General features: G+C 41.4%; 1 protein-coding gene across 2 annotated transcripts in view; it reads right to left on the reverse strand.

Moving 5' to 3' along the window:
• The window catches only part of MOCOS (molybdenum cofactor sulfurase), a 728537-nt gene that overhangs the window by 439618 nt on the left and 268100 nt on the right, over positions 1-20819 (reverse strand). For both annotated transcript variants that reach the window (XM_029589863.1, XM_029589864.1), the window contains one exon: positions 19099-19740. In XM_029589863.1, the coding sequence (XP_029445723.1) occupies positions 19099-19740 (642 nt within the window). The remainder of the gene's footprint in view (positions 1-19098; positions 19741-20819) is intronic.

The raw sequence follows: 20819 nt of genomic DNA on the forward strand, positions 1-20819 counted from the left end.
CCGAAGTGAGGCTAACCGGTCTGTAGTTACCAGCCTCCTCTCTGTTCCCACTCTTGTGAAGCGGGACCACCACCGCTCTTCTCCAATCACTCGGCACCACTCCTGTTTCTAGGGATCTATTGAACAGGTCGCACAGCGGTCCCGCCAGCACATCTCTGAGCTCCCTCAGTATCCTTGGATGAATCCCATCAGGCCCCATGGCTTTGTCCACTTTCAGATTCTTAAGCTCTTCCCATACATTATCTACTGTAAATGGATTTTCCTCTGTTCCGCTTCCCTCCAGTTTCTTGTTGTGTAGAGATGGTCCTTCTCCAGGGTCTTCTTTAGTGAACACAGAGCTGAAGTATTCGTTTAATATTTCTGCCATTTCTTCGTCTCTCTCCACACATTGATCATTTCCACCTTTCAATTTTACTATACCACTTTGGACTTTTCTCTTTTCGCTGATGTATCTGAAAAATGTTTTGTCACCATATTTTATCTCCTTGGCAATCCTCTCTTCCGCTTGACTTTTTGCCAACTTGATTAATTTCTTCGTCTCCCTCAGTTGAATCAGATATTCTTCTTTGTGCTCCTCCCTTTGGGATCTTTTGTATTTCTTGTATGCAGTTCTTTCAGCTTTAATTTGTCAGCCACCTCCTTTGAGAACCAGATAGGTTTCATTTTTCTTTTGCTTTTCTTTACATTTCTAACATATAGAGCAGTTGCCTTGGCGATTGCTCCTTTTAGATTGGTCCACTGCTGATCCACATCTCTCTCATTTTCCCATCCATTTAGTTCTTCCTCTAGGTACTTCCCCATTTCCTCAAAGTCTGTGTTTTTGAACTGTAAAACTCTGGTCTTTGTGCTTCTTTTCCATATTCTTTTAGTGATATTAAACCATACCGTTTGATGATCACTGGTGCTGACGTGGGCACCCACCTTGACATCAGAGACGATATCTCCATTATTGAGCACTAAGTCGAGAATAGTTCCTTCTCTTGTGGGTTCCAATACCATTTGTTTGAACAAAGATACTTGCATGGCATCCACTATTGCTCTACTGTTTTCAGATTCTGCAGATGGGATTTTCCAGTCCACATCTGGCATATTAAAGTCACCAACGATCACCACTTCCCCCTTCTTACCTATCTTATGGATGTCTTCAACCAGATCTCTGTCCAGCTCTTCCTTTTGGTTTGGAGGCCTGTAAACCACTCCAATATAAATGGATGCTCCATCATCTGTTTTTAGGTCGACCCATAGTGCTTCTTCCTTGCCCCATCCTTGCAGCTCAGATGCTTGGATATTATTTCTGACATAAAGAGCCACACCTCCCCCTTTTCTATCCACTCTGTCCTTCCTTAAGGGCCGGGATGTAAGGGTCGCGGATGCGGGAGGTAAGGGCCGGGATGCAAGGGTCGCGGAGCGGACCGCAACAACTAGTTAGCAGATATTATAAGTCACTTAATCAAATATATTCAGAGGGATATTTATTTATTTATTTATTTATTTATTTATAACTTTTATATACCGACATTCAAATGAATATCACATCGGTTCACATACAACTGGGTAGTCAAAAACTAAAAGAGAGGAAGGAGGAGTAAAAAAGTTACAATTAACAGGGAATCATAAGGAACTGGGAGAGAGGGTGGAATGGTCTAAGGGGCCAAGACAAAGTGTTAGCAGGAAGCATAGAGGAACAAAAAACTTAAGACTTTGTTGCGATAGCAAACTATATTACATAATAAATTTACACAACTGTACGACAGTTAAAGGCATTAGCTGTTGCAGCAAATTGAAGTGCCAATGAAACATAGTTGGGGTTTACCAGAGATGGCTATAGGTGAATTAAGTAGTGTGAGGGATAAATAGTTGAGGTTATGGAACTGGAGTAATGGAGAACTGGAGAAAGGAGACTGGGAGGTCGGAAGGGACAAGGAAGGGATTAAGAGTATGCTTGATTGAATAACCAAGTTTTAAACTTTTTTTTAAAGGTGTTTGGGCAGTGTTCCAGGCGTAGGTCTGGTGGCAACGAGTTCCATAGTGTAGGACCTGCGATGGAGAAAGCTCGTTCTCGGGTGGAGGTGAGCTGGGCAGATTTGTGAGAGTGGGCAGTTATAGTTCCTAGGTAGGCAGATCTGGTGGGCCTGTTGGGGATATGAAACTGGAGGGCGTCATTGAGTCAGTGAATCTCATTATTGTGTAGGGTTTTGTGGATGAGGGTTAGGCTTTTATGGAGGATTCTAGCTGAGATAGGGAGCCAGTGGAGATCCCTGAGGATTGGAGTGATATGGTCAGATCTCCGGGAATTGGTAAGAATTCTGGCTGCTGCATTTTGCAGCATCTGCAGTGGTCTGGTGGTGGACGCCGGCAATCCTAGAAGTAAGGTATTACAGTAATCAATTTTTGAAAATAGAGTAGTTTGGAGGACAGTTCGGAAGTCGTTATGGTGTAAGAGGGGTCTTAATTTTTTCAGGATGTGTAATTTGTAAAAGCAGTCTCTTGTAATGTTGGTTATGTGTTTTTGGAGATTGAGGTGGTCGTCCAAGGTAACCCCAAGGTCTCTGACATGTTGTGAGAAGGGGTGAGTCGGGGGCAGCGATGTGGGAAGGTGGCGGGCTGGAGCAATGTAGAGTAGTTCAGTTTTTGAGGAATTTAGGGTGAGATTAAGGTTGGTGAGAAGGCAGTTGATTGAGGATAGGCATTTGTCTCATAGTTTTAAGGCATTTGTAACAGAATCAGTGATGGGAAGAAGTATCTGGACATCGAGCGCATATACATAGTGTGTGAGTCCAAGATCTGCAAGTAATTGGCATAGGGGTAATACATAAATATTGAAGAGGGTAGGGGAGAGGGAAGAGCCTTGGGGGACACCATGAGATAACTTGACTGAGTTAGATTCGTGATTGCCTATTTTGATTTTGTAGAAGCGGTTATCAAAGAAGGAGGATAACCAGTTAAGGGCTGAGTCCGCGATACCGATATCTGAGAGGCGATCGATAAGGAGATTGTGGTTGACAGTATTGAAAGATGCAGAGATGTCTAGCAGGGCCAGGATATAAGATTGGCCCTTATCTAACCCTTTGAGAATTGTATCGGTAAGAGATATTAGTAAGGTTTCAGTGTTAAAGAATTTTCGGAATCCGAATTGGGAGGGGAAGAGCAGGTTGTGAGTATCGAGATGTTCTATGATCTGAGTGTTAACTACCCTTTCTATGAGTTTAGCTATGAATGAGAGGTTGGATATCGGACGGTAGTTGGCCGGTACAGCAGGGTCCAGATTAGGTTTCTTTAGAATGGGTTTGAGGGTGGCTTGTTTAAGTTCATTGGGGACCTTACCAAGGGAGAGGGATCGGTTAATAATATCGGAGATAGGTTTGGCTATTGCATCTGGGATAGCAAGGAGCAGTTTTGTAGGGATGGAATCTTCGGGGTGGAGTGAAGGTGCAGGACATGTTATCCAGTGAACTTTACCCAAATAACTTGTCCACTAAACAGACTATTGAATATTGGCCTCATTAAGACTGGGTTGCATTAGTTATTAGAAACTTGCAAAGCTACAGATAGTATATGGAAATGCTTTAGTTGAGTTTAGGATCCTGGGGGGAGGAAGGAGAGAGAACCATAGGGAAAGAAAAGAAAAGAAGTTTGAATTGGGCTGAGTGATAACTAATTTTTAAAAATTGAATTGCTGGCAAAAGTATAAAAGCTAGACCTCCTGAAATATATTTGCCGTAATCATAGTAATTAATATCCCTACCTCATAAGGGCAATTCATTAATGCTCTAAGAACATTGTTCTTGGCATATATGTTCTCTCTATTTAATCCCCTGCTTCTTTTCTATGCTCCAAGTTGTATTACTCGTTTTATTGTAACTGCATTCCTTAGCCTTCTTTTGTTTAATGTTTTATTACTACCATTATTATTATTATTTATTATTATTATTATTATTATTATTATTAGGATCAATGTTATTTTTTACCTTTCTGTTCCCTATCCACTTGTTAATTGTAAACCGACATGATGCGATTTTTATCGCGAATGCCAGTATAGAAAAACTTAAAATAAATAAATAAATAATATAGGAAAACTTGGAAAACAATTAGATTTAAGTAAGGCTGGCTTGCTGGTATAGTAACACTGCTGAGAGAGAGAGAGCTCACATAGCTTTGAATGTGAATTAAAACTAGAGCATCTTAATTAGCATTAATTGAGAGCCTGGGTTTAGGCTGTGCTGATACCAGAATTGGTGAGCCTTCCAGGGTGGTGTGGACTACAATCTAACATTAAGGCTGAGAGTCCTCAGGTAGTTTGAGAAAGCTGCAGTCTCATGATGGTAAGGAATACAGAGAATACAGCTGGACTTGAAAGTTTGATGGCTGTGCTCTACAAGAAACTCTCCTAATATGAGGTTTAGAGGAAATTTCAACAACACTGGTGCTGGTGCTAATTGTAGAACACTGGGCCCAGGATATGAAGCTATGATCATTCAAGGTATTGAAAGGTGATAAATATATTTATACAATATAGTTGTATATCAGTGAGACATTACAAGGGGGGATTGATTTATAGTGTATTCTAGGGATGTGAATTGTGTGCCCGATCGTCTTAACGATCAAAATCGTCTGGCAGGAGAAGAAAATCGTGTTTGGCACGATGTTTTAGTTAAAAAATCGGTTTTTCCGATTAGTGCGCACTAACGGGAGTCCAAGGGAACCGCACTAACGGGAGTTAGTGCGCGCTAACAGGAAGTTAGCGCGCACTAACCATTGTTAGTGCGCGCTAACAGAAAATGATACAATTTGACACTTTTCAGGTCAGTTAAGGTCAGTTTAGGAATGAATATGTATTCCTATTGGCTGCCCTCTTATTTATTCATGTTACCAAGGGTCCCACTGACAATATATGGGGGATGGGAAATGGAAACAGTTGGTAGCTTGACAAAAAAAGTAATGTGATCAGTCAATGTGACTAGAACTTGTGCCCTATCCCTGATACCGGGAGTGTTGTGATCTTCCTGCACGCAGTGCCCTATCCCTGATACCAGGGGTGTTGTGATCTTTCTGCATGCAGTGCCCTATCCCTAATACCAGGAGTGTTGTGATCTTCCTGCACACAGTGCCCTAACCCTGATACCGGGAGTGTTGTGATCTTACTGCACGCAGTGCCCTAACCCTGATACCTGGGGTGTTGTGATCTTCCTGCACACAGTGTCCTAACCCTGATACCGGGAGTGTTGTGATCTTCCTGCATGCAGTGCCCTATCCCTGATACTGGGGGTGTTGTGATCTTCCTGCACTGAGCAGGGATACGGCACTGCATGCAGGAAGATCACAACACTCCCGGTATCAGGGTTAGGGCACTGTGTGCAGGAAGATCACAACACCCCTGGTATCAGGGTTAGGGCACTGCGTGCAGGAAGATCACAACACTCCCGGTATCAGGGTTAGGGAACTGTGTGCAGGAAGATCACAACACTCCCGGTATCAGGGATAGGCACAAGTTCTAGTCACATTGACTGATCACATTACTTTTTTTGTCAAGCTACCAACCGTTTCCATTTCCCATCCCCCCAACCATCACCTCAGTGGGAACCTTGGTAACATCAATAAATAAGAGGGCAGCCAGCCAATAGGAATACATATTTATTCCTAACTGACCTGAAAAGTGTCAATTTGTATCATTTTCTGTTAGTGTGCACTAACTCCCGGTTAGTGCGCACTAACTCCCGTTAGTGCGCAATAACCCGATTAATGATTTTTTTAACGATAAATCATTAGAATTCCTATTGTATCGTGTTCTTTAACGATTTAAGACAATTTTAAAATTATCGGACGATAATTTTAATTGTTGAAAAACGATTCACATCCCTAGTATATTCAATATCGCAGTCAGAAGCAACAATGGCAGTACCTCAAAAGGGATTTCTAAAGAAATCCTAACCTATGAAATGTGATGTGTGCAATGGATTTCATGCTCATAGCACATGCATCACCTAATGAAAAAGGAAGGCCTATTGGAAAATGAAATACCCCTATAGCAGACGTTTTCAACACAGTTCTCAGGGACCATTTGAACAATCTAGTTTACAGATTATAATCAAATATGCATGAGATATATCTACATTCAGTGGAGACAGTTTATGCAAATATATCTCATCCATATTCACTGAGGATAATCTAAAAACCAAACAGGCTAGGTCGTCACCAAAAACTAGGTTGAAAAACACTGCAATAAAGAACAGTTACAGACAATACATTGAAATACATTGAAATCATCAGCTCAGTGTGCTGCGGCAGCCAAAAAAGCAAACAGAATGTTAAGAATTATTAGGAAGGTAATAGTGAATAAAACGGAAAATGTCTTAATGCCTCTGTATTGCTCCAAGGTGAGACTGTACCTTGAGTACAGTGTACAACTCTGGTTGGCGCATTTCAAAAAAGATATAGTTGCACTGGAGAAGGTACAGAGAAGTGCGACCAAAATGATAAAGGGAATGGAGCAGCTCCCCTATGAGGAAAGACTGAAGAGGTTGGGACTTTTCAGCTTGGAGAAGAGATGGCTGAGGAGGGATATGATAGAGGTCTATAAAATCATGAGAGGTCTAGAACGGGTAGATGTGAATCGGTTATTTACTCTTTCAGATAATAGAAGGACTAGGGGGCATTCCATGGGTAGGAAGTAGCACATTTAAAACTAATCGGAGAAAATTCTTTTTCACTCAACACACAATTAAGTTCTGGAATTTGTTGCCAGATAATATGGTTAGGGCAATTAGTGTGGCTGGGTTTAAAAAAAGTTTGGATAAGTTCTTGGAGAAGTCCATTAACTGCTATTAATCAAGTTGAGTTAGGGAATAGCACTGCTATTACTGGCATTAGAAGCATGGGATCTATTTAATATTTTGGGTACTTGCCAAGTATTTGTAACCTTGTTTGGCCACTGTTGGAAATAGGATGCTGGGCTTGATGGAACCTTGGTCTGACCCAGCATGGCAACTTCTTATGTTCTTATGTTCAAAAGGGCAACCCCAAATTAAGCCAAAAGGGCAGACCCACATGAATAAATAGGCAAGAACATAAGTACTAGCAGGTTAGATGTAAAACAGTAGTACAACAAGCCAAGAGACAATTTGAAAAAAGCTTGCCAGAGAAGCAAAAACTAACAATAAAATCTTTTCAAGTACATTCAAAGCAAAAGCCTGTGAGGAAGTCAGTTGATATGGTAGATGATCAAGGAATTAAATGTGTACTCAGGTAGAACAAGAAAATAGCAGAAAAACTGAATTATCTGCCATGGACATACCCATGCCAGAAACATTATTTGATGGTAGTGATTCTGAGTATCCAAAACAAATCTTTGCAATATTAGAAGACACGATAGACCAAACTGAAAAAACTAAACAGTAACAAATCACCAGATGGTATCCACCTGAGAATCCTGAAAAATTTTCAAAATGAAATTGAAGATCTATTTCTGGTAATCTGTAAATTATCATTTAAAACAGCCACAATACCTGAAGACTGGTGGGTGGCCACTGGAATGCCAATTTTTATTTATTTAATTTTCTTAATACATTTCAAGAATCCACTTGAATCAGAAAGGAATGAGACAAATATAATACATCAAACAAGAGGAAATAAAATAATAAATGATAAATATAAAATGTCTCATAATCCTAGTCCTCATAACTAGAGGAATCCTAACACAATCCTAGGAATATGTTATATTGTCTCTAATAAGGCAATAGCTAGCTGAAGGGGGAACCAATAAACAAATAATGAACAGACCATATCTGGACATCAGAAGTTCAACTAGGAACAAGGAGTGAAAAACCTACAATCGGAGGAAACTTGTCACTCAAAAATGATGAGAGTTTGGAAGATTGAAAAAAAGCATAAGAGCATTCTGATACTTAATTAGGCATTTACAGGGAAATTTAAGAATGAAAAAAGCCCCCAGGTCTAAGATCATTAGCAAGAACTGCCTCTGCTTTTTTGAGGTCTGTCTGGCAAGATCTGGATAGACTAACTTTTCAACTTAAAAAGGTTTCCATACAATGGTGAAAAAACAGTTTCATAAACCGCTCTCTATCTGTCTCCAGTAGAAATGTAACAATGAGGGCTGCTGGAGAAAGCAGTTCACTCTCTGAGGTCTCTAGCAGTGCAATAAGATTCAAAGTAACTGGTTCAATTGATGAAAGAGGCTGCATATTCTGATTTGTCTAGTACACCTTTTTTAAACGTTGTTAAATATACCCTTGATGCCACTGGTAGAGCTTGTTCAGAAATTTTTAATATATCCACTAAATATTTCTTCCATATAGGAGGTACAAACGGATCCTTAGGGAAATTAGTTAAATGAATATTTCTCCCCATATTTAATTTTCTATTTGTTCCAATTAATTAGAAAGCACTTGATTTTCTTTTAATAATTCTGGCTGCAAAGTAGAGGAACTTTCCAGATCCTGCTTGATTGTCTCAAAAGATTTCTTTGTATCCTTAATTTCAAGATCCAGTATTTTTCACCCAAGTATCCAAGGCATTTATATGATTCACCACCGGAATTATTTGAATGGAAATGTTTCTGTTTAAAATCTGAATAGCTTCCCAAATCGACTGCAAAGTAAAAGTACTTGGTCTTACCAATTCAAATGGCTGAATCAACGACAGATCCTCAAATTTAGGTGATCCTCCTCCATGATGCTGCTGAGCTTCACATCCAGAAATGCTCCCGATGTTACCCAAAACTGAAGTGATTCCAACCATCTCCATGGTCACAGGAAGAGACTCAGTAGTTTCAGCATTATCGGCCTATGCAATGTCTTATTATGAGGTGAGTGACCTCACCTCAACAGGGTTTACAGGGGCTGTATTCCTCCGGGAACAAAGATGTTGATGGATTAAGAAAGGAGTTGAGTTCTTCTCACTCTCGTATGGCTTCCAGCGATCCAACTCCTGGAGCACTGACCCCTATTGCACATGAGCATCCATTGGGCCGACCATGGAACTCATTGGAGGGACAGCTGAGACAACCCTTTCCCTAGACTTTCATTTCTGGCCTGATTGAGGCTTAATGAAATGCAAGGTAAGACCAGAGAAAAAGCAGGCTCAAACATGCACAGCTAGATTGGTGATCTTGGATTCCTCAGAGGTCACCACATTTTTTTTTTAAGGGCTACAAGGGCAATCTGGAAAACTATAGACCAGTAAGCCTGATGTCAGTGCTGGGCAAAATTGTAGAAGCTGTTCTTAAAAATAATATTACTAGCCATATAGATAGACATGGCTTAACAGGAAAGAAGCTACATAATTTTAAGCAAAGGGAAGTCTTGCCTTACAAATTTATTAGATATTTTTGAAGGATTAGGAGAGTGGGCATTGCATGGCAGATGAAATTTAATGTTGGGAAAGTTGAAAATAATGCACATAGGGAAAAATAATCTCAACTAAAGGGTACACAATGCTGGACTCCATATTAGGAGTTGCCAGCCATGAAAAGAACCTTGGAGTCCTTGTGGACAATACTTTGAAGTCATCAGCTTAGTGTGCAGTGGCAGTCGAAAAAGTGTCTAGAATGTTGGTAATGATTTGAAAAGGAACAGAGAATAAAACAGGAATAAATAAATAAATAAAAATAAATAAAAAAGAAGTAAAATAAACAATAAATAAATTAAATAAATAATGGTAAATAATAAGGGGCAGATTTTCAAAGGGGTACACACATAAGATACGCACGTACCCCCCAAAAACCTGCCCCAAGCTCCCCCTGCACGCGCTGAGCCTATGTTGCATAGGCTCGGCGGTGCGCGCAAGCCCCGGGATGTACATAAGTCCCAGGGCTTTCCTGGGGGGACATGTCGGGGGCATGTAGGGGGCGTGTCATGGTGGCACATCATCAGGGGGGTGTTCCGGAGGCAGGGCCATGGACATGGTTCTGGCCTGGGGCGTTTTAGGGGCATGGCCGAGGCCTCTGAAACTGCTCTCATGCCGGGGAATCGCGCGCCGACAGCCGGCCGGTGCACACAAGTAACGCCTGCCTTGGGCAGGCATAACTTTTATAATAAAGGTAGGGGGATTTAGATAGGGCTTGGGGGGTGGGTTAGGTAGGTGAAGGGAGGTTAGGTAGGTGAAGGGACGCGTATCTATTAAAATCGGCATACTCTTGTTTGCGCCAGGTGCATGAACAAAGGTACGCGCACATGTACTTTTTATAAATCTGCCCCTAAATAAATAAGTAAATAAATAAAAAAAGCAAATAAATAATAAATGAAATAAATAATAAATAAGTTAAGTAAATTAAATAAATAAAAAATAAATAAGAAATATAAAAAATAAATAAAAATTATATGAAATAAATAAAAAAATAAATAAAATATGTAAAACTGGAATAAAAAAATAAATAAAACAGGAATAAATTGTAAACCGACTTGATGTTCCCATGAATGTCGGTATATTAAAAGCTAATAAATAAATAAATATATATATTGAGCCATGGTGCAATAAACCTTAAGTATTGTATATACTTTGATTGCCCATATAAAAAAAAGACTTATTGGAACTTTAAAAGGTATAGAGATGGGAATAAAAAATGATAAAGAGGATGGAATGGGCCCCATATGATAAGAGGCTATATAAGTTTGTGTTGTTCAGCTTGGAAAAGCAATGGCTAAGAAGGGACATGATAGAAGTTTATTAAATCTTGAGGTGGGTGGAATGGGTGAATAAAGGATGGTTATCCTTTCTAATGCTACTAATACAAACTAGCAGATTTAAAATAAATCAGAGAAAGTACTTTTTCAGCTGCTGCATAATCAAGCTGTGCAATATGTTGCCTGAAGACTAGAAAGATGACTAGCATCAGGGTTGGTGCAAGAGTATTTGATGCCCTAGGGGTCAGGAACCTTTGGTCAAGAATCCCCTCCCTTAATTTACCTATTGGCAGCAGCAGCAGCACAGTGCAGGGGCTCCAGCATAGCGCTCCCTTTTCTGGGTGTATTGGCTCTGGGACAGCACTTCTCTGGGCCTCGTTCTGGCAGGATTTTGCAGTCCCCAAAATTTTGACGCTGTAGGCTACCGCCTAGTTTTCCCAATGGAAGCACCAGCTCTTAGCACGGGGGGGGGGGGGGCTTTAAAAGAGGTTTAGATAAGTTCCTGAAGAAAAAAGTGAATAATTAATAGCCAAGTAGACTAGAGAATCTGATTGCTATCCTGTGCATGAGTAAAAGGAAATAGATCTAATTTGGGGGATCTGCTGGATAATTGTTACATGGACTGACCACTATTGGAAACAGGATGCTGGGCTAGATGGAAATTAGTCTGATCCAGCCTGGCATTTCTTATGTTATTTAGGGGGAGGGGGATTATAATAAAGGCATTAAGATGCTATAAAGTACAAATAATGCATAAGAAGTAATCATATTATACTGGAAAGTTATTTCTCTATGGCCCAGATGCAAGGCTGATGGTGATAGATCTTGGAGTAATGAAAGGAAGCATTTCTTCATAGAAAAGGTGAAGGATGCATGCACCTGTCCCACAGTGGAGAACTGTGGAAGAACAGTAACAGAAATCTATGGAACAATTACAGAGGAATGACAAAGCTAGATCATGAAGGATCTATGGTACTGCAGTTGAAAGGGAAAATAGGTAGTCTAAATGAGCCTTTGAGTTATCATAATGTGAGCTTCTTTGTTATAAATAATATTTTGTTTAAAGCAAACATGTCTAAAATAGGCAAGCTGATCAAAAATGAAAGTTTAGCATTGGCCCTGAATAGTTTATTTGGAAATTACATTTAGTGCATTTTAGTTTTGAACTTGAATCTGATTGTTATGTTCATAACAAATCATCATTGGTTCAGTTCTTTCCTAACAGATAGACGGCAAAGGATATCTCTGGGGAGCTGCAGTTCTTTACCATGGTTACTCACTAGAGGAGTTCCACAGGGATCCATTTTATTATCCCTGCCTCACATATCTTTGTCCTCAAAGGAAAATAAGAAAAGATTCTGTTTTATTGTTATACTGATAGTATTCAGTTTGATATTTTGCTAGATAAGATTTCACCAAGGAGATTTAAGTAGAATGAATGCTTGTTTGAGAGCAATAAAATGGACAAAAGCAAATTCATTGAAACTTAATCCTACTAAGACTCGGTAAAGAAACACATTCTGATCCATTTATGAACATTATTCTAGATGGAGTTGTCCGAAACAGACATTTATTTAGATTCTAGTTTAAAACTGGACTCTCTAGCAGTAGCTAGATCAGTTTTGGTTTTTTTTCAGAATCAAATGATTTGACAGTTACATCACTATTTTACCCATTCTGACCTAGCTAATTTAATACAAGTTTTAATGTCAATGTTAGACTATTGCAATACCTTACATACTGTTTACCACAGAAATATTCTCGTAAATTGTAAATATTCAAAATGCACCAGCACGCGTACTGTCTGACTGTCATAGGGATCCCATTTCTTCTGTTTTACAGAATTTACATTGACTCTTTTAAAATGTGAATGACATCTAATAGAGTCTTGATTTTTAAAATTTTGAAGGGACTTGCTCCCATTTTAAGTGACTGTATTACTTTTTTTTTTTTTAAAGCCAACCCAATAATTAAAATTGTCCAGTGAATATCTTTTATATGTTCCATCCCAGACATATACAAGAATGAAGTAAACTAGTGAGCAGGCTTTTATAGTTCATGTCCTTTCAAACTTTGGAACTCATTGCCAAAGGTAAACCATTTTACAGATGGTTACTGCCAATTTAGAAGACTAATAAAAACTTGGCTTTTTCAAATAGCTTTTAATTTATGACTTTTTACAAATATCTAAGGTCTGTTTTAACTTCTATATGTATGCTCTGAAGTTTATGTATTAAGGTCTATGTTCAGCTGTGCAGGAATTAGAAATTAACCTGGGTCACTTTACTCTGGTAACTTTAAGCAAGAAAATCAGTGGGACTCACCTGGGTAAGTCTACCCCTGACTATGTTTGACTCAAGATACCTGGGTAACTTTAGGTCAGTGTTTTCTCGGCCCACACATACCCACACAAGTTTAGAATTAAAATTTAAGACCTGCATATGTGCACACATGTGCGCGCGTTTGCTGCTGTGCGCACATGGATGTACCGATTTTATAACATATGCGTGTATATGCACATGTGTTATAAAATCAGCTATATGCGTGTACATGCATGCATGATTTTATATTGACGCTGCATGTGCGCGCAAATGCCGTCTTGAGCACGTAAGTGGAGGGAATTTTAATAGGTACCCACAGTGATGCAATAGAGCTTTTTTTAATTGGGCAGAAATATCTTTCTGATCAAATCTTTATTGGCAACATTATACAGAATAAAATAAAGAATTCACAGTTTCAAAATATACAGTAGCATTCTGTACAACAAATTAGACAAAGTATAAGGAGCCCACTTACAGAAAAAGATTACAATAAAAATATCTACTAGTATTAAGAAAAAAACATTATGAAACATTAAAATAATGACCTACCATCCTCCACATCACCACCCAACTGGTTATTCAGTGGTAATGAACAGCTGCTTCTTTTTCATATTTATAATACAGACAAAGGGGTAGATTTTCAAAGGGGTACGCGCGTAACCCCCGAAAACCTACCCAAACCCCCCCTGTGCGCGCCGAGCCTATCTTGCATAGGCTTCTGGCATGCGCAAAGCCCTGGGATGCACGTAAGTCCCGGGGCTTTCCGGGGGGGGGGGGCGTGTCGGGGGCATGCCACAATAGCGCATCATCGGGGGCATGTCATGGCCGGCGCATCATCCGGGGGCAGGGCCGCGGGAATGGTTCTGGCCTGGGGGCAATCTGGGGGCATGGCTGTGGCTTCCGGACCAGCCCCCGGACCGAAACATGGCGCGCCGGCAGCCGGCCTGGCACGCGCAAGTTATGCCTGCCTCGGGCAGGCGTAACTTGTGCAACAAAGGGAGGGGAAGGTGGGGGGACGTGGAAGGAAAGTTCCCTTCTAGGCCACTCCGATTTTGGAGCGGCCTCAGAGGGAATGGAGGCCGGCTGCGCGGCTTGGCGCACGCAGGCTGCCGATTTTGGGCAGCCTTGCGCGCGCTGATCCCGGATTTTAACAGATACGCACGGCTACACGTGTATCTATTAAAATCCGGCATACTTTTGTTTGCGCCTGGTGCGCGAACAAAAGTACGCGCACGCATAGTTTTACAAAATCTACCCCAAACTGTATACCACCAAAAAGTAAAACTCAAATTTGCAGCCTTCTTCCAATTAACCAATATCATTTTGACTGCAATAGAAATCAGAAAATCCAGTAGTTTTCTTTGTGAATAAGGAAATTGAGGTTGAACAGCAAAAGATTTAAGAACAACAGTATTATAGGTTAACAGACTAGAAATATCTGCCATTTGTGAGATCATATCCCATATAGTATTCCTAAAGTTATTATCGGGTAATAAGAAAGAAGGATGTGAGAGTGTAGCTTTAGATACATCACATGACCAGCATGTATGGGAAGGGGACAAGTTCACTTTACAGAGAGTCCAAAGATTCCAAATCGCCCGATGTGCTAGAAAAAATATAAATTGAGTAATATGTGAGGTCGGAGATATCCGCAGAGATTTATCCCAATACACATCCCATTGAAAGTCAAAGACAATTCACGTGTCCAAGTTTTCTCCAAACTAATACATTGGTTGAAGTGAGTGCTCTTTAGGTATTTATAGCTATTAGAAGCACTAAGACTGTAACTGAAGTGGGCCCTTGTTGCTGCGGTGTGGCTGGCACAGCCTAGGGAGTGAATGCCCTGGGCCCACACCGATAGCTGGCAGATAAATCCAGAGATGAGACTGGTCGGGAGCTTCACATTTACTAGCCCCTTTCCCTGCTGGTTGAGCCCTTGGGTTCTGGGAGCTGGCAGGAGAGAGTCTCAGTATACAGAGTAGAAGAGAGTCCAGGGCCAGGTGAGGGTTAGTGGCAAGTAACAAGCAGGGGTAGTCAATGTCCAGGCAAGGGTCAGTGGCAGGTGGTAAGCAAGAGTGATCCATGTCCAATCCAGAAGTCAGTTCGAGGGGGAGACAGGAATGAGGCAAGAGGGACTGACATAGTAGGGCAGGCTGAATAAGACAAGGCAAGGCTGGGCTGTACAAGATGAGGGGCAGGCTGGAGAGATGAGGCAAGCCTGGGCTGGCCAAAAGAAACACTGGCAACACATACACTGCGAACGCAGAAGACCCATTGCTGAGGTTTCGGCTAGTCCTCCAAGGAAGACATGTAGCAGGGAGCCAGTGATTTCAGCACAGCGGTGCTCTAGGCTGCTTTTGGCATCCAGGGTGGATTGCAGGAAAATATCAGCCTGTGGGTTTTTTCCAAAACCAGCCCACAAGTTATCTGACTCCCTTGTGCATTTTTCCTGCAGCATGCGTTTCAGCAGTTCCCGAAAGCACGCAAAACTGACCACTAATTACAAGATAGCCATGACAATCTTTAAACTTGAGCCCTGATTTTCCAACTTGGGCTAATGTTCTGCTTCGCATTTATAAACCTACGCGAAGCTTAAGTTCTTCTTAAAACTGTTTAATCGAGGTACCATCTGTCCGTTTAGCACATCTGTCTACTACCAGAAAGACATCCTTTTCAGTAGCGGCTCCAGCGGTTTGGAATCTCCTTCTTTTTGAGCTCTGTGCCATTGATAATCAAAAAAAATTCAGACATTCGTTGAAAGACTTCTTGCTCCATCGTGCTTATGATATCTGTTAACCATATAATCTGCTGCCTTAATCTAATTACTCCTTCTTATAGAAGTCTGTGATTATGGCTTATAGAGTAAGTGCAACTCTGTTGATTTTGAATATGACTGATTGTAGATATTGACAAATGTTTTCAACAATTCCTTATATGTCTGAATATGGGCAATGTTTTGTTGACACTGTTCAATGTTCTCAATAATTTTCTATATGAAATTCATGTTATGTTTTGTTATGTTTTTCAATTATTTTATGTATGTGTTTATTGTAAATCGCCTTGACCATTTGTGAAAGGCGATTAATAAATTTTAATAAAAATGAAATGAAGATAAAAATGAATAGATATATGATGTGGCCTGAAGCATGGAAGAATTGAGCCAAAAAATCTCCAACATAAATGTCACATTTTTCCTAAATAACTATGGTAAGTCGTAGAACACACCCTAGACCAGAGTTCAGCAAATAGAGCTGCATGCCCTCTTCCATACATGCAATAAAATGTATAGCGAAGAACCTTGTGGCTTAAATAGCTGAATAGATTGGTCCAGTTTAAATTAAGCTATAATTTGATAGCCTTAGGCATTTAAAATCAGGATTTAAATTGACGTAAAAATGTTTTTACATCATTTGTGAGCAGCCTATTAAAATAGCTTTTATTGAGAGCGCTTTTCTGCCATTGATTCAAGCCCGAAACCCAAGAGAAGTGGCAACAAGAGAAACAGTAAGTGAACGAAATATTGTTAAGACTGTGTGTGTTCATAAATTTGATTACCAACAATGATATTTTTGTTTTTAGATATCTTGTCTTTAAAAGAGACTTTGCCCTGATGCAGCAATCTAGCGAAACGTTGTCAACGTCGGCGTTTCAGATGTCTCTCGGCGTTGCGGTAGCTTTGCGAAGCACCGTTCAAATCTTTAAGAAGGAAACTGATCTCTAAGATAAGTAATTTCACGCTTTTAAGTTGCTGATAAAAGTTTCTTTGGTCTATGGGCTTTCTTAAAATATGTACAGACTGAGATAATTCGTTACAACGTTATCCATTTTATAATATTTCCCAGACATCATACAGCAGACACAAAATAAAACCCCAAAATGTAAATTAATAGGATAAAACATTTCCAGCTTTCCATACCTGGAATTTTTTGATTTCCAGACACCCACAGATTGTTGTGGATTGGGGGAGGGGCCCTCACAATCTTTACCTCTCTCTCCAAACACACATATACACACACACACACACACACACACACACATACTGTCACACACAGGTGCTCTCTCTCACATATGTGCCATCACAAGCACAAACTCTTTCACTCTCTCTCTCTCACACACACACACACACACACATACTGTCACACACAGGTACTCTCTCTCACATATGTGCCATCACAAGCACAAACTCTTTCACTCTCTCTCTTTCTCTCTCTCTCACACACACACACACACACACATACTGTCACACACAGGTGCTCTCTCTCACATATGTGCCATCACAAGCACAAACTCTTTCACTCTCTCTCTCTCTCACACACACATGCACACACACACACACTCACAGATTCACAGTCACATATAGGTACTCTCATACATATGCAGTCTCTCACACATACACAGGCTCTGTCACACTTTCATACACATGCAGGCTCTCTTGCACACACACATGCAGGCTGTCTCATACATACATGCAGGCTCTCTCTCACACTAGGCTTTCTCTCACTCATACACACACATACACACAGTTTTCAGGCAGCACTGCTCCTCAATGCTGGAAGGGAGGTGAAAGAAGGCACTCCTACCCACAGCTCCTGCAAGGTTGGGGGGGAGGGGAGGGCTTCAGCTGCTGCCATGCAGGTGTCTCTACAGCTCGCAGAATGGTAGGCACACAGGCCTCTCTTTGGGCATGGTAGGATGGGCTCTGCTGCGGCCGTTCCAGCCTCTTAGGGCTGTGGTAGGATGGGTTCTGCTGTGGCTCCACAGGATTTTCTTTAGGGCAGGAAAAACCACATGATCGGAGCAACCAGCCTACCAGGGGATGCCAGATTCCCCGACGGGCCAATCCACCCCTGCTGGCAGCAGTTAGCAGCTGCCACTGTGCCAGGGATCGCAGGCTGGCCATTGGCCGGCGTGCGCAATTTCTAAGTTAAAGGTAAGGGGGAGAATAGGTAGGGCTGGAGAGCGGGTTAGGTAGGGGAAGGGAGAGGAAGGTAGGGGGGGTGGAAGGAAACTTCCCTCCGAGGCCGCTTCAATTTCGGAGCGGTCTCGGAGGGAATGGAGGAAGGCTGTGCAGCTCGGCACGCACTAGGTGCCCAAGTGTGCACCCCTTGCGCGTGCGCATGTTATAAGATCGGGTGTAGATTTGTGCACGCCGGGTTGCATGCACAAATCTACGCCCGCGCCTAAATCTTAAAATCCGGCTCTTAATGTTTTCATCATGAAGGAAAAATAAAACATGCCAAAAATCACTCCTATAGGGATGGGTAACTGATCTTTAAGGCCCACCAACAGGTTGAATTTTTAGCATATTCCTATTGAATATGAAGGAAGTAGATTTGTATACAAGGGAGACACTGGGAATAGCATGGAGGAGTAGCCTCGTTGTTAGAGCATGGAAACCAGGGTTCAAATCCCACTGTTGCTTCAAGTGACTTTGGGCAAGTCACTTTACCCTCTATTACCTCAGGTACAAAATTAGAATGGAAGCCCACTGGCAATAGGGAAATACGTATAGTACCTGAATGTAATCTGCTTTTATGTACACTTTGAAGTGTTGAAAACCAGAATTTAAAAAAAATCTCATTTTTATTCATTTGGGGTATCTGAAAACTCAACTGATTGATGCCCTTGTGAATTGGAATTGCAGCGGCAGCTAGGGATATTTTGGAGTTATTCCAGCCCTGAATTTGAGTTAATATACAGGGTGGCCCATGGAAAAGTACCCCGCCTCCAATACCAGTGCATTGGAGACAGGTTACTTTTCCATGGGCCACCCTATATTTGGATAGAGGGCACTGGAGGTGACTAGAGGTTCAAGTGTGTGGGTGAATCATCCTTTGTGGACCAGTTTTGTAGTGGCATAGAGAATATTAATGGTACACGTATGGTGGGTTTACATCCTGAGCACGCCAAATCTTTTATTTCAGCTACAACAAATACCTTTGTGAACATCTCATAGATCTCCAGCTAACATCCCCATTTACAACAGTTGCTACTCAAAAACACCCCCCTCGATAGCCTAATATATTAGCCTTCTGGAACTAGAATACAGCAAGGGGGGGGGGGTTCAAGATCCAAATATTTTTTTTAATAAAATAGATGCATATATTCTTTTTGAAGAATCAAAAAAAAAAATTACATACCTTGCAGATATAGATTCTTTCGGGACGTACAAGTTTTCTTCTGCAAGATAAGCAGCTGCTGTTCCACCTCCAAAATAAACTTTCCTCAAGAAAGGTGCAATCTGATTGGATACCAATAGTGCTCCTAAGCCAGTGGGGAATCCAAACATTTTGTAGAAAGAAAGACATACAAAGTCTGCTTGATGAGCTCCCAGGTCTAAAGGAGAAGTAGTGACATAGCTGGCTGCATCCAGCAGAACAAACCATTTCCCAGGTGTTCTGTCAATACACAGTGTTCCGGATTTTACTTTCTGTATCCAAGAAAGAGGATATTTGGTACCTGAGAAATTGCTCTGGGCTGGGTAACAGAAAAGATGAGATGTCTTGCAGTTTTGCTCTGTAACTGTTGCAGGAAGTTTCTCTAATAACCGAATTTTCTCTGGCTTCACTGGGAGTGATAACACATTTGCCATCTCAGTTACTGCCCTCATTCCCACTACAGATGTGTGATTATCAGATAGGTAATAAAAACGACTTCCTGGGTTTTTTAAGCTTTCAGGTGTCCATGGGAAAGTGTCTGCCACCATTTTAAGTGCAGCGGTACTTCCAGATGTGAATATAACACTATAATCATCTACAGTTGTGTTAAAGTGCTGTAGTATTCTGCAACAGGAATAGAAAATGGAAACATTTTAGCATACGGTAATTTCTATTTTCATAATTTTTAATGTACTAACATCTTAAAAAATAAAGTTTGTCACACTGGAAAGAACAATGTTACAATTCATAGTGCCATTATTAAGTGTAGTCAGTAGGGATGTGCAGCAGGGACGGATTCGTCCCATTCGGTATTCGTATTCATTGGGACCCAAATCCGTTGCATCTGTTCTCGGGGGACCCCGATCCATTCATTAGTTACGTATGTATTCATTTCCCAAAAAAAACCCCATCCTAACTCTTTAAATTTAATTAACTACAAACCCCCCCCAACCTCCTGACCCCCCAAGACTTGCCAAAAGTCCCTGTTGGTCCAGCGGGGGTCCTGGAGCGATCTGCTGCACTCGAGCTGTCGGCTGCCAGTATTCAAAATGGTACCGATAGCCTTTGCCCTTACTATGTCACAGGGGCTACCGGTGCCATTGGTCAGCCCCTGTCACATGGTAGGAGCATAAGATGGCGCCGGCCATCCATTGCTCCTACATGCCCAGAACCTGCTCCGTTTCAGCATGGCCCGTGACCAGCCACATGTGGCTGTGTAGGATGTGCCTTGGTGCAGTCCTCTCCAGAATCTTCAACATTTTTCCGGTTTCAAGTCTTCAATTTCTTGCCTGGAGTCTGCTTCGCTTTTGGCGTGGTCCACGACCAGCCATGAGTGACTGTGTAGTGCGTGCTGTACTCATCCTGTACTAGTTCCTGAACCCTGAATCCTTGACGGAGTCTTCCAAGTATCCTGGATCCTTGTCCGAGACTTCCAAGTTCCATAAAACCTTGTCTGAGTCTTCCAAGTATCCTGAAACTTTGTCTGAGTCTTTCAAGTTCCTTGTCCGAGTTTTCCAAGTATCCTGAAACCTTGTCTGAGTCATCCAAGTTCCACGTATCCTCGTCTTAGTCTTCCTAGTTTCCTGAGTTCCATGTCTCGTCTTGTTCCTGCCCTCAATCTCTGGCTGGCCTCATGCACTTGTCGTTCTCAAGCAGCGGGTCCAGAAGGGTTACCGAGTGGCTGGAGGGCTACTCTTGAGACC

This window comes from Rhinatrema bivittatum, chromosome 2 (genome assembly GCF_901001135.1).
Source record: "Rhinatrema bivittatum chromosome 2, aRhiBiv1.1, whole genome shotgun sequence".
In the NCBI taxonomy this organism is placed as follows: Eukaryota; Metazoa; Chordata; class Amphibia; order Gymnophiona; family Rhinatrematidae; genus Rhinatrema; species Rhinatrema bivittatum.